The sequence below is a fragment of the Danio aesculapii genome, chromosome 7 (genome assembly GCF_903798145.1).
Source record: "Danio aesculapii chromosome 7, fDanAes4.1, whole genome shotgun sequence".
NCBI classification, from domain to species: Eukaryota; Metazoa; Chordata; class Actinopteri; order Cypriniformes; family Danionidae; genus Danio; species Danio aesculapii.
The window spans coordinates 2,872,765-2,897,964 of NC_079441.1; the positions used below are offsets into that span (position 1 = coordinate 2,872,765).

Genomic DNA, 25,200 nt, shown 5'->3' on the forward strand with positions numbered 1-25,200 from the left:
TTCTGAAGAAGAGAAATATAGATAAATAATTAGATTCATTCTTTGAGCAGGTAAAAGAGAAACATAAATACAGTGTATACAATCAATAAGAGCATCTACAGATATCAGTGTATTTGTGTGTGTATAATGTACTGTAGATGTGTGTGTTCTTACCTCAGAGCTGGTGTGTTTCTGTCCTCAGTCTGATGTTTCTGTCTGCAGCTTCAGACTGTGATTATTCTATATCTGCTCTCATCCGTCATTCAGCACGTAGCATCATGTTTATTTCTCTAATGAATTTTCATATTTTGCTTCCTCTATATCTGCGTGTTTTCCGTTTTTTTCCATACTGACATCCGCATCCATCAAAGTAAAAGCATCAGTAAAAATGAACATAGACTTCAATAAAAATTATATATATATATATATATATATATATATATATATATATATATATATATAGAGTTTACATTTTAAATTTCAGAACTAATCTGCCGTTTTATTATTTTTGTATAACCTTTTGTATCACATTTGTTTATTTCACCAAAAAACCCTGTTCATATTTAGCTTCCTCCATATGTTTCGCTCCTTTTCCCAAATTTGCATGCTGACATCAGTGTCTTTCAGGATCAGTCATGAATGTAGACATTGATCAAAGTATTATTTACATATGAACTTTCATGACATAATGTATATTTCCTTGGACAATTAAACGACCACTGTGACGTTATAACAAGGTGTGGTAACTCATGTCACATCTGTTTAGTATGACATATGTTTGGCTTTTCTATTTTTCTAATGAGTTTCTAAAGTACAGTAACAAACGAGGAGACTGAAAATAGCAGTGGTCTGTGGAAATGTTGGCTCATCTATTTGCTTTATGTCCATCAAAGTCAGATGTGAATAGAAATGTACAACTGAAGAGCTGCTTGTGTAACCCGCCGATCCTTTTTTGCAATTGAGTCGGTTGCTCTAACAAGAAGGATAAAGAGCTGGCCTCCATTACACATGCACATGACGTCCTCTTTTTTTGAAGACTCTGGTTTTTGGATTTTTACATGGACACAACAATGTCTATGTTTTCAAAAACTTGACTGTAAAACATTACACTGTAATGAAGGACAGAGTGGCCCTTGTCTTGTGTGAGAAGATTGCTGGTGAAGGATGCAATTAAGCTGCTCTGTCCAGCAGAGATGATGTGCTGGTTTTACAGCCTGTATTTTATTGTACGCAAAAAGCGGTGGGTTATAACATGTAACAAAAGTGGTCGATCAGACACATAATTGTTTTGCTTTATTCAACAAATAATGCACAGTCAACCTCTCCCACCCAGAAAGAGCAGTTGTCAGTGTGTAGTCTGATTCCAAATGTATTTAAAGGCGTACTCATACTATGCAATCCGAACCATGCCTAGGCCCATTTCCCAGATCATTTGAGAAGTGTGAGTGCTCTGTATCCCGCTCAGGCACGGTTTACTTGGTCGGCCCTGGCCCTGATTGGAAGAGGTGTGCCAGAGAGCAATTCACTTGGGTTTTCAATGCGGTACACTTGTAGTGTGAGAGCAGAGCATGCCTGAGCCCGAAACTGAAGATGAGACGTGACTTTTAAGGGACTGTTTCATATGGATTTATTAATCATTCTTACTGTTCAATGAACACAAACTGCCATAGATTATTAAAGACGCAAACCCCTCACTGCACCACAGCAAACCTCCAAATACCTGCAGCACGAGGACTTTATGATTGTTTATGAGCGTTGAAAGTGGCTGATCTGTTCAGAGAAATATTTGACTGCGTGTCACTGCATCTGAAACGACTAAAACGATATAAAGAAATGTCCACTGTGCTGAGCGAGAGCTCTTCTTATACCCTTAGACACGGAAAGGAATGTGCTGCTTGGAACAGACATACACACGGTCACACTCCTATACAAGTTGCTTAAGACTTATACTTAGTTTATATGTAGTCCTTAATTCCATCTTTATTTGGAATCAGTTGTTTGCAGTAAGCCTCTTGTCATGTATTAATCTTCTGTTATAGTGCTACTGGAATTAATGTTTAACACCACAACAGTTAAACAAGATCATAGATGGTTCATGTTTGATGTCCCTGCAGAGCTAATTCGGTGTACTGAATAATCATTTACATTTTATGTTGATATGTGTGCAACATATTAACTTAAGAAACTTTACACATTTCTTTATCAGCATTCACTCTGAATGCATATGCAAATCACCAGGCTGGGGAACAAAGAACTATAACACTTCCCTTGGGAACTTTCTCATTGGTCAACTCAGCTCTTAAGGGTGTTACAACACCATCCTTTTAAAAATTGGCAATCAAGACTGCTCCCCAGGAGAGAACCCAAAGAGACAGAGAGAGTTGTTTAGTTCCTGCTTAGGACAGCTCCTTCTTCAGGTCCAGAGAGCAGACATGGACCTCGCTAAGATGGGAAAACAGCACAGCCAAACTTTCCCATCTCAGATACTTTTCTTTTTTTTCCTTTCCGTCGAGAGTCTAGTTAAGTTTAGTGCGCTGCGAAACCAGAAGTCAACACAACTACAGTATTTTACCACCTCAAACTACAGACTCCACCCCACTCCAAGCTTCACAGGACAAAGAACAGAGCACCAGTGAAGGATTCGGATTTATACCTTCCAATCCGTCTCAGCATGGATCAACGATTATCCTTTTCTCATCATCCTGTTTACTCATTATTTTTATTAAATATAATTATTTGATTATTTGAATGAGTATTTAACTTTGAAATTGATTTGAACCAATGAATAAGTAACACACTGTTTTATGTAAGAATGTTCAGTGTCCTTGCTCCTCTCTTTGCCTGTCAATTTTAACTTTGTTTTCAGGAGACACACAAAAACCAGGTCATAGGACATGGAGACCTCTCTCTCTCCCTCTGTCCCTCTGAACGGAATTACTGATGCTGAGGAGGGGCAAACGCCCGTTTCTATTTGTCACGATATTGTGTAGAGTAATTTTGCTGTTTTGATTGTTAATTCATTTAGTAATCAAGTAATTCCTTTTTATGTTAGATAGACATTGTGTGTAGTGAGGATATTGTAGCCAAATGTAGATGAAACCAGTCTTGAACCAGTTTGATAAGACAGCTGAACGTACAAGAAACAACCTTGAGTTTACACAACAGATTGTCTCTTGCGTCTATTGCATCTATGGTTTAGCTTTTTACAGGTCGGAGATCAGCTCTTAATAGTTTAGGGCCTGAACTCCAAGAACCACGCCGCCATCCATATCTGGAGTTAGATACAATTCTTCCTTGACGCACACATTTAGGCCATCCATACCTGGAGCTAGATACAATACTTCATTGACGCACACATTTAGAATTGACTATTTTTGCTGTAACCAATGAGAACTGTTTACCTGGATCACACCTTTTCTGGACGTGTGTAACGAGTATAACTGCTGCATTGTACTGTAAGTCAGAGCGACCTAGGAACTCATTGCGAGTGTTGAAGCTGGCTTCTGCTGATGAAACTGCAAACTATCTTCAGTAAACTTTATTTATTTATTTGAATCTCTGACTCCGACTCTTCTTCTTCTTCTGACAGGCTGGTCATTCTTTGGGTTAAACTGTATACCATCCCTACACCAGCAAACCCACATGGTAACCTAGCTCAACAAAGGGAGTTCTTCACATCACAAAAGGAATGCAAGTAACTACACTGAGCTGGCATAAATTATATACAATCCTAAAGAAACCATAGAAGGGTTAAATTGATGACTTTTGGTTCCCTTGGTTAGGTCTAACAAAGTCTGAGGTTTTCACATCATTACACTCTCTCATTCCTTTCTCCTCTACAATCTGTATAAATGTGTGTTTGTATTAGTTTCTTTTAGAATAGTCAATAAAGTTTCATTTTGAATGAAGAAAAGTTTTTCCCAGTGATGGGTTGCAGCTGAAAGGGCATCCACTGCATAAAACATATGCTGGATAAGTTTGCGGTTCATTCCGCTGTAATCCATAGTCTCTGAGACAATGTTGATTAGATCAAGAACCCTGTTCTGCAAGTTCTGGCCCTCCTGACACCTTTGTTCATCAGAAAGACAAAGGACAGATGTTTATTCACTGTCTCTCAACTGTAAATAAACACAGCAACTTGATGCATTTAGGCATGTAAACATGGTCAAGCTAATCTGCTGTAGTTTAAACTGAGCATCAGAATGGGGAAGAAAGGGGATTTAAGTGACCTTGAACGTGGCATGGTTGTTGGTGCCAGACGGGCTGCTCTGAGTATTTCAGAAACTGAGTATTTCATCTTTATTTCTCTAATGCTTTTACAATGTAGATTATGTCAAAGCAGCTTAACATAGAAGTTCTAGTAAATTGAAACTGTCAGTCCAGTTTTCAGAGTTGACTTGTTCTGTGGGAACAAATGCCTTGATGCCAGAGGTCAGAGGAGAATGGCCAGACTGGTTCCAGCTGATAGAAAGGCAACAGTAACTCAAATAAGCACTCGTTACAACAGAGGTCTGCAGAAGAGCATCTCTGAACACACAACACGTCCAACCTTGAGGCGGATGGGCTACAGCAGCAGAAGACCACACCGGGTGCCACTCCTGTCAGCTAAGAACAGGAAACTGAGGCTACAATTCACACAGGCTCACCAAAACTGGACAATAGAAGATTGGAGAAACGTTGCCTGGTCTGATGAGTCTCCATTTCTGCTGACACATTCGGATGCTCGGGTGAGAATTTGGCGTCAACAACATAAAAGCATGGATCCATCCTGCCTTGTATCAACAGTTCAAGCTGGTGGTGGTGGTGTAATGGTGTGGGGGATATTTTCTTGGCAAACTTTGGGCCCATTAGTACCAATTTGTGTCAAGGCCACTGCCTACCTGAGTATTGTTGCTGTAATTCTGACCAGAACCAGGAAATCAGAGCACATCACACCTGTCCTCAGGTCTTTACACTGGCTCCCAGTTACATTCAGAATAGATTTTAAAGTATTATTACTGGTCTATAAATCACTAAATGGCCTAGGAGCTCAATACATTACAGATATGCTCACTGAATACAAACCTAACAGATCACTCAGATCTTTAGGATCAAATAAACTAGAAATTCCAATAGTTCAGTCAAAGCAGGGTGCATCGGCTTTCAGCTACTAACAGCGCCCCCTGCTGCTGGAATCAGCTTCCAGAAATGATCAGATGTGCTCCAACATTAGGCACGTTCACATCAAGACTGAACACACATCTGTTTAGCTGTGCCTTTACTGAATGAGCACTGTGCTACGTCCGACAGATCGCACTATTGTGTTTTTCTCTTCTTTTTCATTCTTTTATAACACTTTTAACCTTTTTTTATGCTTATTTTTTATTTTTTTATTTATTTTTACCATTTTTATTAGTTGTTTTTATTTTTCTTATACTTGTTTCTTTTATTCATGTTTATGTAAAGTACTTTGAATTGCCACTGTGTATGAAATGTGCTATATAAATAAACTTGCCTTGACCATGTCCATCCCTTTATGACCACATCTTCTGATGGCTACTTTCAGCAGGATAACGGCCTTGTCATAAAGCGTGAATCATCTCAGACTGGTTTCTTGAACATGACAATGAGTTCACTGTACTCACACATGGCCTCCACAGTAACCAGATCTCAACCCAATAGAGCACCTTTGGGATTGGGTTCGCATCATGGATGTGCAGTTGACTAATCTGCAGCAATTGTGTGATGCTATCATGTCAATATGAATGACAATACCCAAGGAATATTTCCAGCACTTTGTTGAATCTATAACACTAAGGATTAAGGCAGTTCTAAAGGCAAAAAAAAGGTCAAACCCTGTAGTAGTAAGGTGTACCTAGTTAAGTGGCCAGTGAGTGTACTTTGAGATATGTATATGTAGAATATGTAGATATACTTTGAGAAAATGGCCTACACTGGAAAATAGGACACTGAGAGCGGAATCATCACTCTTGTCAAACTCTCAAAGACCAGCAGGAGGCGCTACAGTGAAAACCATCATCCCTGCAGAAACAATCATTCCAGGAAGCTGAAATTTCTGTACTAAATCTGAGCCAAATAAATCAACAGTTAAACAAACTTTAATATATGCACTACATTTAATTTTCTGATTACTGTGATGCTGGAGAGACATTAGCAAATAAACAGGAGACAAGAATACTGACTGTAGATCAGTTTATTTCATCAACTTCTCTTCTGTCTTTCTGAATAAAGCAGATTTGATTCAGCTGAGAAACAAGTCATGATTTACTGAAGATCTGCTGCTCACAGAATCACATTCAGCCAGTCATTTATATGATCAGAGCAACACATAAAGAGACCAAACACCAGCAGATCTAGAAAACACACACACATCACGTCTAAAGAATCTAAAACAGAAGAACCTTAAACCTTAATCTTAAACACTGGTGTTAAAACTTTAAGAACACATTTTATTATGACAGATAAAACACAGAAATAAAATATTTGACATTTTTTTAATATTTAATGTACAAACTGCAGATTGACTATAGGATTATAGGATTTTATATTCCCATAAAAGAATAAATCAAACATTTAAAAATAGAAAATATGAATGTAAGTAACCACACAGACACATCTTCTCTCAGTAGTTAGAGCAGATGAAGTTGAGTCTGTGAGATTCAGGAAGGCTGATCCAGGTCTGATCTCCTCCAGACTGAACTGCTCCTTTCCTGTTCTCCAGTCTGCAGTTTTCTGGTGTGCTGCCGTTCCCTGGAGCCCAGTTCTGATAGCACACCATGTCTCCACTCAGCCAGAGCCACATGTTCATGCTGCAGTAGTTGTGTAAACCCAACCACACCGCCTCAGTAGACGCCAGTTTAACCACGTTCATCACACGACGCTGCATCTCCACTGACTGAACTGAGACCAGATCCACATGATTCTGTCTGCAGTATCTCAGAGCTTCAGACCACGACAGATTCTGCTGGATCACAATCAGTTTATCTGGACACAAAACAAAGCAGAAACTAGAGAGAGACTGATCAAAAACAACATGCAGAACAAACACTGTGGAGGAACTTGACATGTCAGACATGTAGAGTCGACTTTAAGAGAACTGGAGCTGATGATGGATTGAGTGTGTTTGGAGGATCTGCTCACCTTCATGACACACGAAAGGAATCTGTCGGTTATCACAATTGACGTCTGCCCATTCTCTCTCAGCATTCTTTCCAATCACTGTACAGTCTTCATGACCTCCACTATTATTTGGTTCACCAGGATACCAGTATCTGAATGAGGAGTTGCTCTGATCTGACCACTGCCATGTGTCTCTGAACAGACCGATCCAGACTGCAGATCCAGATGAGTTTCTGTCATTAATGAACTTCTCCAGCTGTTGACTCTCATTCTGGTTCCTCACACTGACCAGATCAATGTAATTCTGTCTGCAGTAACTCTGAGCATCTCTCCAGTTCTTCAACTGATTGACAAACACCTGTCCTGCGCTCACTTGAATGAATGAATAAATGAATGACAGGAACAGGAGTATCAGGGAAAGCATCAGAAATGCTTGTGTTACCAATAGAATGGATTGTTATTTTGATCAATACTCCACAGCTTTTTTATAAGAGAACATCTGACATAAACGTGTATCATAATGCACTACTATATAAATATTTTATATTTAATATTTATGACATGAAAATATGTACCTAATACATCTATGTACATAAATAATTAAGCGATTTATATTCGGTCCTAATCTTTTTTAAATGTACATGTGCTTAAACATGTGCAGAATATATTGAACATTAATACTGGTCTGTGAAGCACTTTGCTCAATTCACACTGTCAAAATTAAAGAAAATGTGGGGAACTGGCCCCAGTTAAAATCTGGTTGGCCCCTGTCCTCATAGTCATTGCTGATTCATATCAGAGCTCTGACATAATGCTGCACACTACAATGCTCCTACTTCAGCTATGTTTTCCCTCTGTATGATTGAGTGCTTTCATACATGTACATTGACTAGTTTGTTCTGAAAAAGGCATTGTTGTTACGATGTTGCTTCTTATCCTTGGTGTTGTTCGCTTTCACAAAATGTTAAATGAACCAAATATATAGCTGTACCTGATACCTGATATAGCTGTATGGAAAATTGAAGTTGCGGGCGAGTAGGCTAAAAGTTTCCCTCTTTGGTCAGAGTTCTATGGTTCCTTTTTGTGACTACGCTCATGATAGTCTTATATGAATTATATATATATTTTTTAACCGAATTCAGCTATGAATGTCATTTTTCACTCTAGTAAAAGTGCGCTTCATGGTGAAATTGACTGAAATAAAGACTGAAACTTCTGGTACTTTGTCTCTCACTGCCTGTTCACATTCTCAGTGGTCTGTCTCTGCCCTCTATTACACTCGACTGGCCCCAAAAGACTTATAACTTCTGGTAATCACTCTGCAACTAACAGATTCCACCACTGGCTGGTACTTCCCAAGCTCCGTATCAACTGGAGTCAGATTCAGTAATTTCTTGGAGTGAGGGCTGTCCAGTGTCATCTGTTCTGTCTCATTATGTTTTGCAGGAGGATCAGATGGATCTGACAAATGTGTCCCTGTGAGTACCCCCATCTAAAAGAGAGTGTTCATTAAGTCTTGAGTTGCTTCACTATCTCCGCATTGTCCCTATGAGCGTGCTATATAATTATTGCTAGGAATGTCATTGACAGCCTTAACCTTCACCAAAACACTGCATTTACCAAGCTTAAAGTCTGCTTCGTTTCAGCCCCAATTCTCATTGCCCCTGATCCCTCCTGGAAGTTTGTGTAGGGAGTTGACACATCAGAGGTCGGGGTTGTCCTCCACCCCACCCCCCCACACGATTAAGATTGGTTCTTAATATGCTGGTGTTTTTTGTAATTGCATGTGCTTTCTTAAACTGCAGCGCGTTAAGCTCTCTCAGCCACTGTAATATTCTCTTAATACATAATATTTACTTGTATAATTCCATTATTTTTAATAGGGGTTTGTACTCACTGTTGTTGCAGATGAAGAATAAGGTGTCAATACAAAGCCCCACAAACCACTGCCTATTTCTCATAGCAGCACAATCATCACTGCTGGCTGGTTGTCCAGATCCCCAGTTCAGAAAGAGCGCAGGATCACCTGAAGACCACTGCCATTTATAAACACTCGTCCTCTGAAGACCAATCCAGATATTCTCATTACTTCTATTATTTACAGTCTTGTTCAGCTGGATCATGTCATCCATGTTGTCAACGGTGGCCAGATCTGTGTATTTCTCTCTGCAGTATCTCTGAGCTTCAGTCTGATTCCTCCCCTCAGTTATATAGTAATATTGACGCTGAACACATTCAGATATGGAGAAGAGAGCTGTGAAAGAGAGACTTTGGTTTAAAGTTTTTTTAGGACAGAGTCAAATCTAATAAAACTACAAACACACTCACCAATGAGGAGAAGATATTGGGCCATTTCTGAGGAGGAGAATATAGATAAACCTTTCAGCAGGTAAAGGAGAAACATAAATGCAGAATAAGCAATCAATAAGATCATCAGCAGATGTCAGAAGTGTGTTTGTGTGTAAATAATGCAGATGTGAGTTGATCTTACTTCAGAGCTGGTGTGTTTCTGTCCTCAGTCTGATGTTTCTGTCTTCAGGCTATGTGATTATTCGATATCTGCTCTCATCCGTAATTCAACACGTTACATTATTTGTTTATTACTCTAAACAAAGGCCTTTTTCATTTTTCTTCCTCATTCTTGTTTTTCTGGACTTCTGTGGAAGTCTGTTCATTTGGGTGAAGAGAGCGTATGTTTCAAAATAAAATATTTTCATACTGGTTACACATAAAAATCCCTCTTAAAAATAGCATTTTCTTTACTTGCTATTTGCCAGGATTTTGTTGGTTCAGATGCCAGTCAATTCTAGTTATTTTACTCATAGAAACACTTTAAACAACTTAGGCTGTCGTTTATTTGATTTCATTTTCAAACTTCAACACACCTTCATGCAGATTTCACATGCGCCTTGATATTTTAGATTTAGGTTAAAACTGAACTCTACAGGTCTACCAACACAATCTTACAGCAATTCGTAACTTTTTGATTTAGTGGCTAATTCGTATGAATTCGTACAATCTAATTCGTACAATTTAGTACGATTTGCTCATCCCCCAATGATGGTTGGGTTTAGGGGTGGGGTTAGGTGCCACGCCTCCTTTTTAAAATTGTACAATTTCGTACAACTGAACTCGTACGAATTAGCCACTTAACTGACAAAATGTAAAATACTTATGTTTTCTCGTGAGATCAGGCTGGGTCTACACACTCTTAAAAATTTGAAGAGGTAAACTTTTGAGACACCCTGATGGACCTGTAGTTTAATCCAATTCAATTCATCTTTATTTCTATAGCACGTTTACAATGTAGATTGTGTCAAAGCAGCTTAACACAGAAGTTCTAGTAAACTGAAACTGTGTCAGTCCAGTTTTTAGAGTTGAAGTTCAGTTTAGTTAAGTTCAGTGTGGTTTACATAGGTAGAAATGTGTACTTTTTGGAAATATAATGACCCAGTAACAGCTCTCGCATCTTTATTTCTGAGAGTGCAGAGTTTGACTCCACTGGCATAGACACCCTGGTTTGTAGCACAAATAGTTGTACTTTTTATGTCCACACGCCATACTTTGGGATGAAATGTTGTGTTTCACAGGACCACAGTGCTACATAAACAATCATAACTATAAACACAACACTGGACATAAGATCTATTTTAAACCTATTTATACTAACATAATGAACTACTAACTAGGGTTGGGTATCGAAACCTGCTGCCATTATGGCACCGGTACCTTTGGAACCGGTATGCACCGGACCGAATTAGCATATGAGTTTTGGTGCCTAATTCCGGTGCCACTGGTGCTGCGACAAGAACGTAAAGCAGGTCGCACACCAGAAGCGGCACTCGGTGACGTGCAGCGTCGCGCCATGCATCTTAGCATTCGCAAGTCGCCGGCTGTCTGTGGCGCCCAGCCACAACTCAGGACACTGTTCATAGTTTTCCTGCACCACACAGCGCCATCTGAATGGTTCCATTTTAAATAATATATGAATGTGCGCGTCTGCTGTGTGATACTATCAACTGTTATGTTCGTGCCGCGGCGCTGAGCAACGCATCCGATGTGTGACGCCCTTAAGCATCAAGGGGTGCATCATAGGCACACATAAGTGCACGTTGTGTCACACCATCTCTTGTTTATTTTATGTCTTTTATTTCAGTTTTGTCTGCAGTATATTGCCTGGTGTTTCCTGTGATATGTGATTAGATTTGTTTCTCAGGTATGTGAAATTCTATTCTTTATAAGTTATTTGCTTTGGTAAATGTTAAAAAGAGTTCAGCAGATGATGGCTGATGCTGCTACGGTTTTGTCTGCAGTATATTGCCCTGTGTTTCATGAGATTTGATTTGAATCTCAGAATAAAGAGACACAGAGAATCGATTTTGGATGGTTTGAGTGCATGAGGTTGGTGGCGATTGCGAAAAACAACGCAGAGGTCAACAATCGTTACACCTACTCACCTGTGTCAGGCACACTCAAAAACTGCACAATGTTTATCTATAGATATGGAGTGATTATGAAAGCCATTTGCATAGACCAATCAGAGGAAGGAAAACCAGAGAAAGATATCAAACCTGGTGTTAGTTAAGGACAAACAGTGATCAGCACAGAAGTCCAACAACAAATCACCATTTTGAACGTCTCTCCAGTTGTCACTTTTGTTACCCGTGTACTGCAGGTGTTGACGTCCCTCAGTAGATTAACAGAGTCCCCAGTCGGAGCACCAAGAAGGCCGGGTACTCTGCACTGCTCTTCGCCTGTAAGCACAAACTACAGTGAGAGATCTTTCCCGGACCCAAAAGGCATAAGGAGAGGACTCTCTTGTTCACCGGGAAAAAACTCTAACACATTGTGGCTGAGCTGGGCAGCTGTAAGCAAGCCCACATCATGGTCAACACCAGAGGAGAAGAAAATCCAGTCCTTCTCAAGAAGTTGAGTTCCGGAGCCCAGTCTGTAAATATATAAAGTCAGTCAGTCGGTCAAATAAATAAGTCAGACAGTTTTTGGTGCATGTTGGACTCCAGCTGGGTTGCCCTTTGTCACAGGTTCTGTTCTTTATTTTTATGGACAGAATTTCTACGCGCAGACAGAAAAGGGGTCTGGTTTGAGCACCACAGGATTTCATCTCTGCTATTCGCAGATGATGTTGTCCTGTTGGCTTCATTGAACATGGACCTTCATGATGCACTCGGACAGTTTGCCACAGAGTGTAACACGGCAGGAATGAGGAATGAGGAATGAGCCATGGTGCTTGACCAGAAAAAATGGCTTGCCATCTCCAAGAGGAGAGAGAGGTCAATGTACCGAGCCATTGTGGAAGAGGAAGATAAACCGGAAGGCAAAGCTCTTGATTTAGCCATCAATCTACACTCCTACTCTCACAAAAAAATTCAAATGCAAATTCATAGGTGGAAAGGCTAAGCTATGGCTATTAGAAGAGGGAAAAGGTGAGAAGTTATTTATTCCTGATTTACTTTTAAACTGGGAAACTCAGACAAAGTAAACTTAAGGATGTGTTATAGCTCTAAATAACAAGTAGACTGATAATTCCTGTGACACTTGAATATGGAAACGATTCAATTCATCCTTATTTCTATAGCGTTTTTACAATGTAGATTGTGTCTAGGCAGCTTAACTTGTACGTTTTCAGAGTTGAAGTTCAGTTTAGTTCAGTTCAGCGTGGTATAAATTTCGCTACTGAGAGTCCAAACACTGAAGAGCAAATCCATTGATGTTCAGCTCTACAAGTCCCAAACCAAGCAAGCCAGTGGCGACCGCGAGGAGGAACAAAACTTCACCAATTGATGAAAGTGAAGGAAAAAACCGAGAGAAACCAGGCTCAGTTGGGCACAACCATTTCTCCTCTGGCCAATCATGTAGCCAGAGCTGCAGACTAGGCGGCGGAGGCCAGAGAACGCTGGACGTCCATCATGGAGAAGCTGCAAGTATGAGTAGCTCACCGGCGGCTGTTCAGGCTGGCCCACAGGATCAAGGATATAGCCTGGTCAAGGGTTATGGAGACAACGGTATGATGAAAAACAGACTAACATAAACGTAGATGCTGTTCAAATGATAATGTCTTTTGGGAAGTGTTTGAAACATGTTTTAAACACAACTTGTGATGAAGACAAAAATACTGCTTCAGTAGAAAGCAGAAGTAGAAAACTACTATCCAGACCAAATCGCAGGACATAATGTTTCTGCATTCCCTAAAGCCAGTCAATAGTCCATCTTCAGACATTTCTAAAAACAACATGTTTTTTTGTTTGTGTTTTTACCTGTATCCTTAAAGACAGAGTGTTTGTGTATATGAATGTTTATTTATTTATTTATTTTTATTTTTTTGCTGTAATCTGACGCCATGAATCTTATGTTTGATCATCCTGACTTAAATGCATTGTAATGTATAAAAACAAACACAAAATCAAAAATAATATTAACAAATGACATGTAATTTGACTTTTGAAATACGCTGGTCATTGACAAAACTGTCAAGCAAACAACAACAAGATAAATGAACAATAAAACCATCACTCCAGAAACATTCATTCCAGGAAGCTGAAAAAGTAAGTTACAGTACATCCTACATTTGACCCAAACAAACCAAAGCACAAATGTATGAGTATTTGCTGCATGAGCAACAAATGATCACTGCATTTAATTCACACCTAAAGTAAACTATAAATTGGTAACAGTTAAATGAGTCCTAATGCAATATATTTCTAATACCATGTTATTTTAACTGATAATGACCTGCAAAATGCCTTTTTCATTTCATTTCCTCATTTGCATGCTTTTTCTGGCCTTCAGTGGAAGTGTGATAATTTGAGAGTCTGTATGTTTCAAATAAAATATTTGCATATGGATTTACATGAAATACCTCAAAAATAGCCTTTTCTTATCATTTGCTTTTGCAGGTTTTCCTTGGGTTTGCCAACTCAAAACTGCCTCTGCAACCTGGAGCTTATTCAACTAGTTTCGTGTCACAGGCATCAAGTGTTTAATCAGAGCTGGAGATAAAGTCTGTGACTGCATCTGAAGTATAATGTCGTCTTCAATAGATTATTTCAGTGGTAGGAAGCCATCAAGAAAGATCTGAATCCTAAGGCTTCACATTCTGTCTCCTGAGCAAAAGGATATTTATTAGGACAATGTACGATTTATTCTTCACTGTCTTTAATATCCTACAATACTGACCTTTAATTATTTATCAGATGCTTTAATCCAAGTTAAAGTGAGGAAGGCATTGTAAAGAGACGTTACTCACATAAAGTGCTACTAATACAAAGTTTCTGATTTTGCAAGAAAAATACACGCTGGAGAAGCTAAGGACAAAGAAAAGTTGATTTATTTATTAAAGTGCTCATGGAAAAGATGTGTTTAAAGATGAGCAGATGTTGCCAGACATCATGAAGATCATTCCACCGGTGAGGAACAGTACAACAAAATAGGGTTAGGGATTTATAGCCACTTTGTGATGGTCTGTCACATTGGGGTGATATAAGCACACCCAGTGTTTTTTTTCAATTTAACAACATAAAAAAACGGTGGACCAATTGGAGCGGTTTTCAAATCGACCGCAACTTTACGTAGGAGAGCGGTCCCCCCGCCCACCAATATTGATTGACAGGCGCGTCATCATATCCTCAGTTTGTTGATTCACGTCCGCCATTTTCAGCGTGAGTCGAAGCGATATCACTAAAGGAACACGCTAGCTCTATTTTTAGATGCAAGGCTCATTGGGCTCAACACAAGATCAATATTCTCCACATTATCGCTCTAATCGGAATTATTGGTTGTATCTTTAGGTAGGTTTGCAAACATGTGTACTTCTCATTGAGTCTACCTTATACTTCAGCCGTTTGCATTTCTTGCGATCCCAGAAGCTCCCTGTGATCTTAACTAGCATGCGTTTTAGAATTCTAAACATAGGTTTCTATCAGGGTACACTCAAGTCGACGGCTGGGCGGCGCGGACCGCTGCAGAAACCTATGTTTAGAATTCAAAAATGCGTGGCGCGACAATTCGGGACACTTCATGTTTCTGCCGCGCCACAGAGAGTGTCTGGTGTGCCGTGTCGCGGCTTCGAGTGGCGCATCCGGTGCCTCAGTCAAAGTTAATTCAGTGTGCGTGGTTATTAGTTTCTGTGTACAAGCTCGGCACTTGAAACTAGCACACAGTTGGCTGTAAAACTGTACAAAGACACAAATGATTTTGTACTCTCTGCTTGGTCTGTGTCAGAGTCGTACATGTACGACTGAATGCTGATCCTCTCTCTCCTTCTCCGTCTGCCTGTCAGACTCTGTTGCAAACACAGAGCGGGTGAGCTCATGGCCCTGCCCCCTTGTTACATTGGGAATAGGAAGAATCACCGACAACTTTGTCCATACTACGTCTTACAACCAAACACGCGAGAACTGACATGGGAACAATGCGAGGTCACGTAGTATACCTTTAGTTATTAACTACATAATAAAAATTTACTTTTTTGCTCACCTGGTTTTGAAAGGAATTAGCAATTTCTCCTCAACTTTTTTCTTTTTTGACCTGGTTGTGGTATTGCTCAGATGACATGTCAAACAGACACGGGTGCTCCTGCCAAATTTACACTAGTTTTTCCTCCATTTCTTGGGTCTAAATAAACTGAAAACAGTTTAAGAATTTGTCTGCACTTTTCCATATTTGAATTTCACTATTGTATCACAGAACAATCTTACATATATATATATATATATATATATATATATATATATATATATATATATAAATTCTAAAGTAGCTGTATAAGGTCCATCTTCAAAGATAAATAAAGTCACATGAGCATCACCTTAAGGTGAGAAATGTATATGAAAAATATGTTACACATTAGCAGTTACAAGTATAGCAGTGTAAAAAATCATTTTTTTTCAGCAAAAAAAAAAATCAGTGCTTCAGACCAAACTATTTAATTAAACTAAATTAATTAATTTTTTTTTGAAAAATTATATTTCTTATAATTATATAATTCTCTTCAATCTTTTTGGTCTGCTTAGGTCACTGAGGTTTCCTCTGGGTTAGGCTGCAGGTAGGGTATCATCATAAGGAAGAAAAGGGTGTTCTTTGTGCAACATTTGCTTTACACAATGTTTTTTTTTTTTACTATATTTGTATTATACACTTGAATCATTACTCCCTGAAAATCAGCCATTTAGCCTCAACATAGTGATGAGGTGGGGTCATCATCACTTATGAGCTTGTAAGTGGAAGCAGTAATGAGTTTAATAGTTGAAACACCAACAGATTAAGCACAAAAAATTAAGTTGTACCTGCACATTTATACTATGGACAGATTTCATATTATCAGTGTCCTTTAGTGACCGATGGAGCTTTAAAACCGGCTGCAATTAATGCACACAATAGCATTTGGAAACCCTGAAAAAAAGAGTGATATTAAAAAATGTATCAAGTATGTGTGTGAATAGATGAATATATGAACAACTACATCTTAAAATGTGGATATATTTTCCTTCAAAAGACAAAGCTGCACTTCTTATAATATTATATCACGTTGTCACGTTTGATTTCAAAAGGTTTGTTAAATAACGATTCTTTTGAAAAATTACAGCGTGCATTCAATTACACACTTGTTTATGAAAAGAACTATGCACTTATAACCCTCTCACAACAAAAATGTATATATGCTTCTACATCCATAAATATTCTCATCAAAAGAGCACGCAATGCTCAGTAAACTCTCTGAAACAGACAAACTCTGGAACATAACCTGCTCCGGAGCAGGTTATGTGCAGAGTGTAAGTTGCTATGGCCACTTAACATACCCCAGAAGTTACCTCCGATATTGGAACCAAAACTGAGGTTATCTACTTACCCTCAAACTTACCCGGCTATGTCACATAACCTGCTTTCTGAAATACCCCCCAGCACTATTTATTTGACTGTGAACAATGGTGTACTTTAATAGTCATTAGCTGCTAATTTGATTTCAATACTTTTTTGAAACTATATTATTGATGAGAAAGCCCAAATGTGCGAATATAAAAACCAACTTTACCTCAATAAATCAAACACTGGAAAAAACAGCAAACACCAAACACTGGAATGAAGCAAACACTGCAAAGATACCACACATGAAAACAGCAAACACCAAACACTGGAATGAAGCAAACACTGCAAAGATACCACACATGAAAACAGCAAACACCAAACACTGGAATGAAGCAAACACTGCAAAGATATCACACATGAAAACAGCAAACACCAAACACTGGAATGAAGCAAACACTGCAAAGATACCACACATGAAAACAGCAAACACTGGAATGAAGCAAACACTGCAAAGATACCACACATGAAAACAGCAAACACTGGAATGAAGCAAACACTGCCAAGATACCACACATGAAAACAGCAAACACTGGAATGAGGCAAACACTGCAAAGATACCACACATGAAAACAGCAAACACCAAACACTGGAATGAAGCAAACACTGCAAAGATATCACACATGAAAACAGCAAACACTGGAATGAAGCAAACACTGCCAAGATATCACACATGAAAACAGCAAACACCAAACACTGGAATGAAGCAAACGCTGCCAAGATACCACACATGAAAACAGCAAACAACAAACACTGGAATGAAGCAAACACTGCAAAGATACCACACATGAAAACACCAAACACTGGAATGAAGCAAACGCTGCAAAGATACCACACATGAAAACAGCAAACACCAAACACTGGAATGAAGCAAACACTGCAAAGATACCACACATGAAAACAGCAAACAACAAACACTGGAATGAAGCAAACGCTGCAAAGATACCACACATGAAAACAGCAAACACCAAACACTGGAATGAAGCAAACACTGCAAAGATACCACACATGAAAACAGCAAACAACAAACACTGTAATGAAGCAAACACTGCAAAGATATCACACATGAAAACAGCAAACACTGAAATGAAGCAAACACTGCAAAGATATCACACATGAAAACAGTAAACACCAAACACTGGAATGAAGGAAACACTACAAAGATACCACACATGAAAACAGCAAACACTGAAATGAAGCAAACACTGCAAAGATATCACACATGAAAACAGTAAACACCAAACACTGGAATGAAGCAAACACTGCAAAGATACCACACATGAAAACAGCAAACACCAAACACTGGTATGAAGGAAACACTACAAAGATATCGCACATGAAAACAGCAAACACCAAACACTGGAATGAAGCAAACACTGCAAAGATACCGCACATGAAAACAGCAAACACCAAACACTGGAATGAAGCAAACACTGCAAAGATACCGCACATGAAAACAGCAAACACCAAACACTGGAATGAAGCAAACACTGCAAAGATACCACACAAGACAACAAACACCAAACACTGGAATGAAGCAAACACTGCAAGGATACCACACATGAAAACAGCAAACACCAAACACTGGAATGAAGGAAACACTACAAAGATATCACACATGAAAGCAGCAAACACCAAACACTGGAATGAAGCAAACACTGCCAAGATATCACACATGAAAACACCAAACACTGGAATGAAGCAAACACTGCAAAGATACCACACATGAAAACAGCAAACACCAAACACTGGAATGAAGCAAACACTGCAAAGATATTACACATGAAAACAGCAAACACTGGAATGAAGCAAACACTGCAAAGATACCACACATGAAAACAGCAAACACCAAACACTGGAATGAAGCAAACACTGCAAAGATACCACACATGAAAACAGCAAACACTGGAATGAAGCAAACACTGCAAAGATATCACACATGAAAACAGCAAACACCAAACACTGGAATGAAGCAAACACTGCAAAGATATTACACATGAAAACAGCAAACACTGGAATGAAGCAAACACTGCAAAGATACCACACATGAAAACAGCAAACACCAAACACTGGAATGAAGCAAACACTGCCAAGATATCACACATGAAAACACCAAACACTGGAATGAAGCAAACACTGCAAAGATACCACACATGAAAACAGCAAACACCAAACACTGGAATGAAGCAAACACTGCAAAGATATCACACATGAAAACAGCAAACACCATACACTGGAATGAAGCAAACACTACAAAGATATTACACATGAAAACAGCAAACACTGGAATGAAGCAAACACTGCAAAGATACTATACATGAAAACAGCAAACAGCAAACACTGGAATGAAGCAAACACTGCAAAGATACCGCACACGAAAACAGCAAACACCAAACACTGGAATGAAGGAAACACTGCAAAGATATCACACATGAAAACAGCAAACAACAAACACTGGAATGAAGGAAACACTGCAAAGATATCACACATGAAAACAGCAAACAACAAACACTGGAATGAAGGAAACACTGCAAAGATACCACACATGAAAACAGCAAACACTGGAATGAAGCAAACACTGCAAAGATACCACACATGAAAACAGCAAACACTGGAATGAAGCAAACACTGCAAAGATATCACACATGAAAACAGCAAACACCAAACACTGGAATGAAGCAAACACTGCAAAGATACCACACATGAAAACAGCAAACAGCAAACACTGGAATGAAGCAAACACTGCAAAGATACCACACATGAAAACAGCAAACAGCAAACACTGGAATGAAGCAAACACTGCAAAGATACCACACATGAAAACAGCAAACACTGGAATGAAGCAAACACTGCAAAGATATCACACATGAAAACAGCAAACACCAAACACTGGAATGAAGCAAACACTGCAAAGATACCACACATGAAAACAGCAAACACCAAACACTGGAATGAAGCAAACACTGCAAAGATATCACACATGAAAACAGCAAACACCAAACACTGGAATGAAGCAAACACTGCAAAGATACCACACATGAAAACGTAAAACACAGCAATAAAAGCAAACACTGAAGAAACACCAAACATAGCAAAACAGCAAACACTGCGAAACAGGAAAACACCAAACACACACAAAAAACATTGCAAATAAATAATCTAAAAAAAAACAATAATTTAAATAAAATAAAAAAAATAAAAATAAAAAACAGCAAAAACAGAGAAAAACGAAACGCTGAAAACACCAAACACAGCAAAAGCCAAGCAAACAAGCAATAAAGGAAACATAGAGGTAAAGTTGGTTTTACATTCGCACAGTCGGACTTTCCCCTTAATAATATCATTTCATAAAAGTATTACTTGCAAACTCTAAATAGCGAAATCATATTAGCAGCAAACGACTATCAAAGTACAACATTGTTCACAGTCAAATAAACAGTGTTAATGTTGTTTTCAAGTCACACTTGCATGCTAATTCCTATCGAATGTTCAAAGTAACATGGTAAACAACATAGAGACTTCTAAATGAACGAATATGTGCGAATATAAAACCAACTTTAGCTCTATAAAGGGAAACACACTGCAGAAACTGCAAACATTGAAAAGACGTAAACACCAAACACAGGACAAAAACACTGCAGAAAACATCACAGCAAGAAGGAAACAGTGCAAAACCAACAACTTTAAAATCAGCAAACACAAAACACAGAAAAAACAGTAAACACAACACAAATAAACCAAACACTACACAACAGCAAACACTACACAATCAGCTCAAAAACAGCAACACAACACTAAAGCAAACAGTGTAAACACAGCAAACACTACACACAATCAGCTCAAAAACAGCAACACAACACTAAAGCAAACAGTGTAAACACAGCAAACACTACAGAACAGTAAACACTACACACAATCAGCAACACAACTCTAAAGCAAACAGTGTAAACACAGCAAACACTACACAACAGCAAACACTACACAAAATCAGCTCAAAAACAGCAACACAACACTAAAGCAAACACAGCAAACACTATACAACAGCAAACACTACACACAATCAGCTCAAAAACAGCAACACAACACTAAAGCAAGCAGTGTAAACACAGCAAACACTACACACAATCAGCTCAAAAACAGCAACACAACACTAAAGCAAACAGGGTAAACACAGTAAACACTACACACAATCAGCTCAAAAACAGCAACACAACACAAAAGCAAACAGTGGAAACACAGTAAACACTACACAACAGTAAACACTACACACAATCAGCTCAAAAACAGCAACACAACACAAAAGTAAACAGTGTAAACACAGCAAACACTACACAACAGTAAACATGGTGAAATCCAGCACACTGAGAGATTAAAGCACTGAAGCTTCAGCCGTCATTCACTCACCCTCACGCTGTGGCAGATGGAGGAGCTTCACTGCTGTGGAGATTTGACTTCTCTCCTCAGTCATCTTCCTCCAGTGCTGAACATCATCAGAGCTGCAGTTCATTAGAGAGTTCAGTCACGGTTCATGTTCAAGTTCTGCTGAAAGAGTCTCTGAGAGTCGCCACTGCAGTGATTGTTGGTGTTTGCTGGAGGTTCAATAGTGTGTTTGTTCCTGCACAACCAGAGAGGCTTGAATGTGTTTCTAGGCCTGCATTTCTAGAACTCTAGCGTTACCCTGTAGTTCCTGATCCGTCCAGCAGAGGGTGACAGATATAAATAATATATTTGAAGTTAACGCCCTTTGACCTGTAACTTAATAAAATAAGGTTTTGATATTTATCAGCAGTTAAGATGAAATTATATTGGGTTTGTAGCACTTTATAAATACATTTAATAGCTTAATTTAACTACATTTCTATGTAAAAATTGAAGTAAATATGTTACTTATAAATGTTTAAAGGTTTGTGTTGTAGTTGGGATTTCTGCTTTGGCCAAGAATTGGTAATATTGAAGCATCACTACTGTTGTGTTCTTAATTAATCCTGCTCTCGCCCTGTCTCTCCCTCTCTCTCAGGTAACTTTATTGTACATTTAAGCTGGGTACAATTATTATCAAATGTTTTTACATTTACATTTAGTCATTTAGCAGACACTTTTATCCAAAGCGACTTACAAATGAGGACAAGGAAGCAATTTACACAACTATAAGAGCAGCAGTGAACAAGTGCTATAGACAAGTTTCAGGTGTGTAAAGTCTAAGAAGCAAAGCATTAGTAATGTTTTTTGTTTTTTGAGAGAGAGAGAGAGAGAGAGAGAGAGAGAGAGAGAGAGAGAGAGAGAGAGAGAGAGAGAGAGAGAGAGAGAGAGAGTACAGTTGGTGGTATAGCCAGAGAGGCAGTTACAGATTAGGAAGGAAAGTGGAGACTAAATAGTTGAGTTTTTAGTCGTTTAGACTCTGCTGTTCTGATGTAGTTAGGGGAGTTCATTCCACCAACTGGGCAGATTGAATGTGAGAGTTCGGGAAAGTGATTTCTTCCCTCTTAGGGATGGAACCACGAGGCGACGTTCATTCACAGAACGCAAGTTTCTGGAGGGCACATAAATCTGCAGAAGTGAGAGCAGATAAGATGGAGCAAAGCCAGAAGTCGCTTTGTAAGCAAACATCAGAGCTTTGAATTTGATGCGAGCAGCAACTGGCAGCCAGTGCAAACGGGTGAGTAGCGGAGTGACATGTGCTCTTTTGGGTTCATCAAAGACCACTCGTGCTGCTGCGTTCTGAAGCAGCTGAAGAGGTTTGATAGAATTAGCTGGAAGCCCGGCTAGTAGAGAGTTGCAGTAATAAAGTTTGGAGAGAACAAGAGCTTGAACAATGAGTTGAGCTGCATGTTCAGATAGGAAGGGTCGGACCTTTCTGATGTTATAGAGTGCGAATCTGCAAGATCGAGCAGTTCTAGAAATGTGGTCAGAGAAGTTCAGTTGGTCATCAATCGTTACTCCAAGGCTTTTTACCATTTTGGATGCAGTAACGGTTGCCCCATCTGGATTGAAAAGTTATGGTGTAGAGTCGGGTTGGCAGAAACTATTTTTATCATTTCATGTTTTATCATTTCATACAGTTATTTGTAACTAATTCCGGTGCAAGAGAATTATTGTCATTAAATCTTTTTATTTTCAAGTATTTGTGAATTACAAAATGCAGCCTGCAGGTTAATGATGACGTAACTATCATCTGACCCCAAACAGCGGCACCTGTAAATATAAGAATTCGAATAATTAATATTAATCAATATTACACCTGCTTAATGAAAATCAGATGATTCACTACATTAATAAAATAAAAAGAAAGGTAGGAAGATTAAGCCATTGTGGTCCACTGATCAGCATGTTGCGTTACGATGCTGCCGACCCATGTTCGAGCCTCACATTAATAAATAATTTATTTTTATTTTTTCATTTTTATTGTTAAGACATATAATACTGTTTGGGTTGTTGAACATTTAAAGTTCTAAAGCAGCTGTTTTCTTCAAATACACGTGATAGTGTCATTAGAAGCTGAATTGGAAATGACGTTATTGTAATCTAGTCAGTCGTGAACTGAGGTGGGCCGGTCTGAGGCTTGAAACTCCAGGGCTGAAAAGGAGTCCCACTCCGGCCCTGATCAACAGTGATGAATATTACAGCAGATCCTTCATTTAAAAAAAGGATTGAATATGAACACAAACCTGTAAAGATCAGGAGCGACTGATGAAAGTTTAGTGTTGAAAAACACAACTTATGCAGATTTATGGGTGGATCTAGAATATCACAGGTACATTGTGAATTTCCAGATAAATCTTCTGCTATTTTCAGAAACTATAATGAAAGGGTTTTGAATAATAACACAATGTATCTCAAGTTATCTCTAAATAATGTTTGTAGCCTATGTGCATTTAGTCATGAAAATATAAACTTATAAAGACTCCCATTAGAGCTATTTTTGACTGTCTCCACCTGCTGTAAAATATACATTCAGCTTCAATTATCATCAAGTAATTCAGTCTAATGTTCATCTTTTTGTATGTTTACTCCTATAAGTTTAATAAACTTGTGTGAGACATCTATTTTTCTTTGCTCCTCAGTGTTTGGACTCTCACTGAACTTCAACTCTGAAAACTGGACTGACACGGTTTCAGTTTTCTAAAACTTCTATGTTAAGCTGCTTTGACACAATCTACATTGTAAAAGTGCTATAGAAATACAGATAAAAAAAACAAACAAGTTAAACGAGTAACAGAATGAAATGTTCACTCATGAGTATTTTGCATTACTGTACTTTAATAATTGATTCAGTTTACTGCAGATTATGCATTTGTTGTGTCAGAAGTTTAAGAAAAATGTATTTAAAATGTACCTGTAATTCTGGAATGAGTTATATACAGTCTGACTGACAGGTTTAATATATGCTACATATGCAAACACATTTTTGTTGAATATTTTCTGAAGATATAGTTTGAGAAAATGCAGTAGTATCTGGATTCAGCCTTGATGATGCATGCTGAGATTGCATTTCTCAGAGAGATGCAAAGTCGATCACAATGTACTCAATTGAGCTAGTGACATCACTGTGACGGGTAGGGTTAGGTGAGTATTGCATGCAGCTCAAATTGCATCTACACCTGGTCTGCATCCAGAACAGTCTCAGAAAATGACCTACACTAGACTTCAGGAAACACTGAGAACAGAATCGCTCTTGTTGTCAAACTCTCAAACACCAGCAGGAGGCGCTACAATAAAACCATCACACCTGCAGAAACATTCATTCCAGGAAGCTGAAATTTCTATACTAAATCTGAGCCAAACAAATCAACATTTAAACAAACTTTAATATATGCACTACATTAAACTTTCTGATTACTGTGATGCTGGAGAGACATTAGCAAATAAACAGGAGACAAGAATACTGACTGTAGATCAGTTTTTTTCATCTGATGTTCTGTTTAGTTCAGGATTTAGGATCAATCACATTTTACACCCAAACTTCTTTTCTGCCTTCCTGAATAAAGCAGATTTCATTCAGCTCAGACACAAATCATGATTTACTGAAGATCTGCTGCTCACAGAATCACATTCAGCCAGTCATTTATATGATCAGAGCAACACATAAAGAGACCAAACACCAGCAGATCTAGAAAACAGTTTCTGAAAACACACACACATCACATCTAAAGAATCCTAAACCTTAAACAGAAGAACCTTAAACCTTAATCTTAAACATTGGCGTTAAGACAGCTCATTATATTA

General features: G+C 38.6%; 1 protein-coding gene across 1 annotated transcript; it reads right to left on the bottom strand.

The window, feature by feature from the left end:
- Nucleotides 1–6,601: 6,601 nt before the first annotated feature.
- On the bottom strand, nt 6,602–9,245 carry LOC130232771 (macrophage mannose receptor 1-like). The gene is made up of 3 exons (XM_056462753.1): nt 8,996–9,245; nt 7,120–7,470; nt 6,602–6,963 (listed from the first exon to the last, which is right to left on the bottom strand). Exons 1-3 carry the CDS (start codon nt 9,228–9,230, stop codon nt 6,602–6,604), a joined length of 948 nt encoding a protein of 315 aa, XP_056318728.1. The 5' UTR covers nt 9,231–9,245.
- Nucleotides 9,246–25,200: the final 15,955 nt, after the last annotated feature.